Here is an 8058-nt window from a genome sequence, read left to right on the forward strand (position 1 = left end):
ATTATTCATATACTTGGCTATTAATAGCTCGGAGTGTTAGATCCTTGGGCGGGCTGAGTTGTGGGATCAAGCCGGCTAGTCGGAGCCTCATCCAATAAATTCAGAATGCTGAGTAAGGACATCAACGAATCAGCTCGCAGTCGGTTTTATCATTGCAGACAATCTGATTTTTGTCATTACTGGCCCGAGGTCTTAGCTCTATGACGATGTATAGTGTGTAAACATGATAATATGAGGACATCTAGGGTGTAAAGTGTTCATTTCCGAGGTATCATACACAAGGCACACAAAAATCAAATTTTGTTTCTTTATGATTTTTACTTTGTTACTCGAATGTTAAAAAAACTTTAAGCTTCCTTTTCTCATTTCCTGGTTTCCCGATTAAGCAATAAATCATTTAAATAATTGGACCATTATTCGTTCATTGAAAAGAAATATCAAGTAATAAATGTAATCCATATATATATATATATATATATATATATATATATATATATATATATATATATATATATATATATATATATATATATATATAAAGAGAATTAAACCATTGATATATATTTATTTAATTATAAAGACTCCTATATCAATAGTTTAATTCTCTTTTTTAATTTAATCACGGTCCTTCAATCGATAAATATATATTGTTTAATATAGGCCTTTATAGAAACTTTTCAAAAATGAAAAAAACTTATAAATTTTCATGCAAATTTAAAATTTAGTTCTTAAATATTATTATAATTTATAAACTAAGAAAATCACTAAGTTCCCTAACATAAATGTAACTCCTTAAATGAGTGATCCACATCCACTATATATAGTTTATGTGTATAATAATCATAAGATTATAAATTCTTTTCAACTCTGAGAACTATTTATGCTAAGCATTGTATAGGCTCCTTGACATTAATAGTTTTAAGGAAATTTTATTCACTGTTTACTTCTCTTTTTATATCAGAAATAAGAACAAACTCTGCGCTTAAGGTGAACATCATATAACCTATTGGAACGTTCTACAAGAAACATTGTATTAATATGTTTAATATATGTGAAACATGTGCTTAATCGCATCAATGATATTTAGCTACGCAAACATGCAACAATTATTTTCAGAAATAGCTCGGAGAAATCGGTGTTTGTAAGTATTTGCATTTCCTCATATTTGATTTCCTGCAACACTTATCTTGAGTTTGATTTACCGGCCAATCTTTAGTTCAAACTGATGTAGGAAAGAACGACGAAATTTAGTAATGCTTCTTCCAAATTCTATAATGGTTGCCATTTTCTTGATTGAATAACGAAAATGATTTTATTTTTAATTGGTATCACAATTGATATTACATCTGTATTAAAAAGCAAAAGAACTTACATTTCAGATTCAAATCCAATATTCCAAAATCCTTCGGGAGTCAAAGGAGGTGCATACCTGTATCGATGTCTTGAAACTTCATTGTGGTGCTCGCAGCGCATATTTTTCCGGCTCCCATCGGCAATTTCTTCTCCATCAGGGAGAACAGCATCATAAAACTTCTTGCATTGCTTGCATTCCATGCCTTTTAGGTTTTCCCTGTCGGACTTCTTTCTTGCAGGTTCTACATACTTAAAACCCGAAGTTCCGCGAGTTGAAGGTGACATTTGTCTTCTTCGTGGTTCAGGATCAACATTCATGTCCTGTGTTTCGTCATCATCAGAGTTACTAAACTTCTTATTTTTTATATCCTGTTTAGGACATTTGTGTGTTTCCTCCCTTGTTACTTTTCCCCGATTTTCATTCACATTCTCCAGTGGAGTATCCAGAAAATCATCATGTGGATCAGGTCCCAGACGACTCTGATGGGACCTCGTATCCCTCCAATATGAGATAGGGCGTTTTGCACCACCTGGAAGGTATGACTTTATACCACTCGGACATTTTGGTGAAACTGAAACGCTTGCGGTAGATGATGATGCTGGGTTTGTTCTTTCACTTAATAAAGTTTCTTTGCTGTCCGGCAATAGTTCTTGTTCATCCTGTGGTCTGGTTACTTCACTAGCAGCATCGACAGCTTTTGAAGCCTTATTCCCAATATCTGAAACCAGGAATGCTGACATTAGCAGTCAACTTTATTGTGTATGCAGAAAAAAAGCCAAATACATCTTAAATGCATAGATTGGTACCGTAAAAAAATAGAGGATCGAAAACAGTAAACCTCCTCAAATTAATCGACTACATGCTGCTCAACTAGAAAACGATGGTGATCAATTTATATTTCCAACGAGTCCATTTGAAATATGTGGGGAAAAATGATGTAATCCATGTGCTGAAAGGAAGTAAACTTCCATACCAGAAAAGCACAAACATTGTACTTACCACGTGAAGTTGTGGTAGTTTGCTCGTGTCTGAAGTTTTCACTGTCATCTTCTACTTTGTCGTGGGAGAGCATATTTTCTGGGGTAAGACCAAATTTTTTGCACACATAGTTGTACTGAGATTTCAGGTTCTTATAACGAGCAATAAGGTCCAGATGTTTCCTTTCAGACAGTAATTCAGAAGCTTTAGCTTCAAACTGCTGTAACAATTTTCCATGCAATTCCATTCCAGTAGAAGGCTCTTTACTTTTCTCGGAAATAATTTGCTGAAGATCATCAATTGTTTCCTCTAGAACTTTCTGCTTATCCAGAAGCAATCTCCTCTCGTTCTCAAATCCTTCCAATTCCGTCCCTCTATTTGCCCTTTCAAAACTCAATGAATCAATCTGTAGGAATAACTGATCCTGCACCTTTTTTTCCTCCTCCAAATCATTATTTTTCTTCAAAATATCTTTTTTCAGTTCATCAATACATTTCACCAAACTCCCTATTTTGGATGTGAGAAGACTATTCTCCTTCGCATGTTTATTCACTAGCTGTTCGTTATTCATTATCTCTGAGGCTTGATATTCAATTTTCTTAAGTAAATTTTCTTGCAATTTCCTCCCATTCTCTACTTCTTGCGTCTTTTCTCGGAGTCCTGACAGCAGCTCATCAAATTTCCACCCCTTATTTTCAAGTTCTGAAATGAATTCATTTGCCTTCTCTTTATACTCCTTCAACTGCACACCTTTCTGTACAGAGGCACATGATGGATTTATTTGAAGAAGCCTGTTGAGCATTTTCATTACCTCATCAACTTCCTCGGACTTCTTCACCAGCTCAAGTTGCAACTTCTCAGTTTCAGCCTCCAGAAACAATTGCTTTTTCAAGATAATGATATTCTTTTCTTCAACCTCTTTAATTGTGTTCTCATGCCGTAGTATCAGGGACTCTTTTGAATCAATAACCTTCTGCAAATTTTTATGTACTTGGCTCCAGTCATTCATTTCATTAGCTTTTTCTTCCATAACCTGCTGCTTTTCACACTGGAGCTTCTTGATTTGAAGCAGCAAGTCTTTTTCCTTTTCTTTATATGCATCTTCTGCAGCTTCCCTCGCCTCAGAATATAATTTCTGCAGGCTCTGAGTTTTCAAGTGAAAAATAGGAAAAAGTTGACTGCAGAAGATGTATTCTATCTGGGAAATCCTGTCTTTTGCTTCCTGGATTGTAGCAACCAGTATTGTACTTAGTCCAGAAAGATATTTTGCATCAGGACCGTCTGCAGGATATCCTGGCCTCGGAGACTTTTGGAATTCGTCTTCCATCTGAAGAAAGTCAGAGGAAAGTGAAAATCACTTGATTTCCTGCAGTGGGACCCTCCTTAATACAAGCTCCAGTAGCAGCAATTAAATGAACTTTCTTTTGTTAATCTCGTAACCAAAGAGATCAAAATTACATATTTAACCTAAAAATTATGTGGGCAATCTTTCCAGAATTTTACTTACAACAGGAATGTGTTTTTGGCTTCTGCAGCCATGAATATTTGCTAAATTTGTATCTATCATATTTATCAAGTACTTCTGACAATATAAAGGTTCCATAAATTTCAGTCGTCATACAATGCATCTTTCTCATTTTTTGTGAAACATGGAGTAATTTTTATTATAAATTGGTACTGCAACATCCATGATACACGATTTCAGGGAAGATAGATTATCCTGAAAGCATTCCAGCACAAACACATCACTCCAGCACAAACACACAGTCACACACGCAGAACTAGCAAATCTGCTGAAAAACAAAACAGATATCTCATAGAGCAAAAAATCCAACTTCAGCGACATCCAAGAAAATAGTTAATCTGAGCGAATTCCAGCAAAACTTCAAAGGGGATTGGATCTGGTCCAATTTCAAGATAAGATTTACTTTAAAGTTTGAAGTTTCTAATTGACACGACAAATGGAGTGAAACAACTCGTATGGGTGCAAGTCATGGTTGATCCCATGCGCGCGGTACATCAACATGTTACATGCCCTACTAAGATAGGCCCAAATCAGGAGAATGCTTCAGTTTATGGAGAAAGGAATGACAATCATGAAACAGGCCCAGCCAGGAAGAAAGGCCAATTATAAAATATGTCTATAAGAGAAAGAGGAGGGGACCTCCACCTCCACGGGAAGAGTGAAGTGGCATATAAAGTGAAGAAGCAGATCATCAGTAGAATCATTTGGTTATCGTTGTTTTTGTGAGTTTTTACTAGCTGCGGCTAGGGTATATTTGTATAAAAGAGTTTAACTATGGGAATATTGCATTTTATGTCAATATTATCAGCTCCTATCGTTGGGTAATCTCCTTGTTGTGTTCGTCGATCATTACTCTCTATCATAAGTCATAACACAACACTATTAAGTCGAAAAGATGAACTCGATGGAACAAAACATAGGAATCAGAATAAAGGTACTGATGTAAACTTTAGTTATTGACAGTGCAGAAGCATCTTTACATTATATTATTGGAAGGATTTTACAATGATATAAGGTACTAAAATTGACCATCCTAACACTTTACCAGCGCTGACTAATGCTAATCTTCTAATAAGTTAAACGTCACCAGCCTCAAAACTGCTCACCGACTTTGATAAGAGAGCTGAAGGCATTTTCCGCAAGTACAAGCAGGCTAAATACATAAAATTTTCTATAATCATTTGCCTTTAAAACATTATAAACGGATCTGGAGATCTCCAATACAAACATAGTCTCGATAAAAAAAAGTATATAAATTTGATTGCATCGACCTTGACCATACAGAGCATGGATTCGTAATTTGTCATTAAAATAACTGAATAGAAACGTTAATCAGAATTTGAATGAAAATAGTTAGTATTCTCATAGTTGTTAAAAGCACAAGGTGCAGTGGTGCACTAAGCATCAAAGGGGTCCTGGAACATGAGACGCGAGGCGAGGCACGCTCCTTATTGAAGCAAGGTGCACAATAATTTTTTAGAAAAATACATTTTACTACTATTATATTAAAAATTATTATTATTGAAATAATTAAGCTACGCAAAAAATATTATATCACAAAAATATTTATCTACTACTGCTATTTTACGGCAAAGTATATAATCTTTCATTACTGGCAGATTTCTGCATATCATATCGTTGTAAGTGCAGAGATTTTCTCCATTAATTTGTCCAATCAATCAATTTAGATTCAAGTTTAAGGTTGGTTGACAATTCAGATCCTAGTTTATATTTGCTATCTTTCTATATATGTAAGTTTCAAATATTTTAGGAAACAAAGCTTCAATTAAATTTTTTTTAAAGAGAAACTATATGATTTTCCTAAGGTAAGCTTATTTTTTTTCAAAAAAGCCAGGAAAAAAGCCCACTCAAACGCTCTTCCTGGGGCTTCAAATGTGAGCCCAGGCGTGCGTAACCCGCGGGCGCCTTAGCCTCAGAGGCGCTCTCCTTTAAAAACTATGAGTAGTCCCTTAACAGAGTACGAATTGTAAAATACAGAATTTCAAATATTCCTCTGATTTAAACTAATGTGAGACTCCAGTGGTAGTTCCCATTGGGAAGGGCCAAAGATAACAGTTAATTATCAACTCAAATCAAAAAAAAGTTTATTATCCCCTATTTTATCAAAGCCAGAAGCCCAGAACAACAATTAACCACCATATTACACCTAGTTCAGCGAGGACACGAGTCAGAAGCAGTACAGGAGGTCCTATCCAGTTCTTTCTTCTTTTGAAGAGCTCCTTTTCATACCAAGGTAGATCCTCTAATTCCAAATCTCTACTAATGCAAAGAGGTGAAGCGAGGAGCCATGAGCCACAAGGTTCTATCATACTTATCCAAACTTCTCAGTCATGACTTGTGACAGCATCAAAAGTAGTCATATCCTAATTATGCGCCGAAGAGCAGCTAGCGGTTTTGGAAGCTATGCGTCGAGAGTAACATGTATTATCAAATGATGGATTTCTTGTTGAAAAATAGAGTAAAACAAATCCTTCAAAATACTATGAAAACATGAACATCCAATTCTATATAGTGGATACTCCTGCTGTCCCGCAGCACATACTCCTCTTTACTTTACTGAGTCTACTCTATGACTCTTTGAATTCTATGAACTAAATTTCAAAACAGTAACGCCTAATATGAACTCAGGTATGGACTTTAAGAGATTTTGCAGAAAAGAGAAGTGATGCAAATGGTTGGATGATGGCATATTTATCACCTAATGAGTTTATGGAATGCCAGAATGTGAAGGGAAATGCATTTCCCTCACTTGATTATAGCATGAAAATGTTGTATATGAGAGTCTTGGACCATTGATTATTTTATATTTGTCTCCAATAAATCTCGTCATTCTCATAAAGAGAATTTGAAAATGTGTTGAAAAGCGTGGGGCTTAAAATCCAGCTCAAATATCCGAGACGCCTTTGTGATTTTCGATTTTCATCAAGAATTATGGCTTTTTTTATTTATTCACTTCCGTAATCTGCTATGGCAATTCAGAAAAGAACAGTCAAGTTTTGTGATCACATTTTCTTCCGTATTTTGTAACTTACTTTGGCGTCTCAAACAACAAAAGCAATAGGTTTCAGCCTAAATGGGACACCTAAATTAGCTCCGCCGTTAATCACAAAACTCCATTTAGCCGAATGCTACAAGCTGAAATTTTCGGCCAGTAGGAATCACTCCAACAATTAAAAAAAAAGTAACAAAATTAGAAAAGTGGCTGCTCACAAGATTTTACAGACAGTCGGAAACCACCTAAGGTCAAGTAGTATACCTCGGAAATCTGACTTCAAAGTAGATGTAATCGTAGACGCACAACTCAGCAAATGCTGCAGAAATTTGACCAGCTGCTAGATCTCTCTATATGATTATCGCTCGGTGTGTGAGAGAGAGGGATGAATTTGCTAACGGGCGATTGCGGAGATGAAAGTTATCAGTGCGAACAAATGTTGAACCCTAAATCCCAAATTCCACAGCGAGATATGACAAGGCGCGGGAGAATATCTATTTGAAAAGCACATTAGTTCTTCGAGCCTTTTTGAATTCTATGCTATTTATTTGACGAAAATTACTGCTCTTTTTTTGTTGTCTTATCGATGTTTAGGGATGTAAACGAAAACCCAACTAAACCGTTTGTGAGCTATTCGAAGTTCGATTCGATAAAAGCTCGTTTGAGCTTGTTTAATGAGGCTCGTTAAGATAAACAAACCAAACTCAAGTTTTACAGTATTCGGCTCGTTGGCTCGTGATCAAATTTGTTGGTAAGTTCATGAGTAATCTTTTAGATGAAAAAAATAATAGTTTTGATATTTGATTTATTGATTTTGCATATTATTTATGAAATATATAGAAAAATCTATTAAATTAATTTATTATAATAAATTTACAAATTTTAATAAGATTAATATATTTTTATTTAAATATATAATTTACTTTTAATTTAATAAAAATTTAAATGTATAATTTATATTTATTAAGTTTGTTTAGGTTCGATAAAGGCTTGAATAAGCTCGTGAGCCATGCATATATTCGTTAAATAAAGATCGAGCTCGGCTCGATTATAAACGAACCGAGCTCAAACATTCAAGAGTTCAGTTCGGCTCGACTTGATTACATCCCTATCGATATTTATCGAAAGCTTTTAAAGTGCAAATTTTAACTTTTAAAATGAAAATCAATTTTCAGAGCACAAGCTTTT

The 8058-nt window shown here is 34.9% G+C and overlaps 1 protein-coding gene across 3 annotated transcripts; it reads right to left on the bottom strand.

Moving 5' to 3' along the window:
- Positions 1-1287: 1287 nt before the first annotated feature.
- Positions 1288-7351, bottom strand: LOC140841415 (protein gamma response 1). Of its 3 annotated transcripts, none has more exons than XM_073208811.1 (3): positions 7135-7351; positions 2354-3659; positions 1288-2072 (listed from the first exon to the last, which is right to left on the bottom strand). In XM_073208811.1, the coding sequence occupies exons 2-3, from the start codon at positions 3657-3659 to the stop codon at positions 1369-1371; spliced, it is 2010 nt and encodes a 669-aa protein (XP_073064912.1). In that variant the 5' UTR covers positions 7135-7351; the 3' UTR covers positions 1288-1368. The 3 variants fall into 3 exon arrangements, with proteins under 3 accessions (XP_073064912.1, XP_073064909.1, XP_073064911.1); XM_073208808.1 differs by having other exon boundaries at positions 2354-3698; XM_073208810.1 differs by lacking the exon at positions 7135-7351 and adding an exon at positions 4168-5287 and having other exon boundaries at positions 2354-3698.
- Between the last annotated feature and the right edge of the window lie 707 nt (positions 7352-8058).

This window comes from Primulina eburnea, chromosome 9 (genome assembly GCF_022965805.1).
Source record: "Primulina eburnea isolate SZY01 chromosome 9, ASM2296580v1, whole genome shotgun sequence".
Taxonomy (NCBI): Eukaryota; Viridiplantae; Streptophyta; class Magnoliopsida; order Lamiales; family Gesneriaceae; genus Primulina; species Primulina eburnea.

Coding starts and splice junctions, on each gene's coding strand:
- LOC140841415 (XM_073208811.1), bottom strand. CDS start 3,659: ATGGAAGACGAATTCCAAAAGTCTCCGAGGCCAGGATATCCTGCAGAC. Junction 2,073..2,353: donor AACTACCACAACTTCACGTG/GTAAGTACAATG, acceptor TCCTGGTTTCAG/ATATTGGGAATAAGGCTTCA.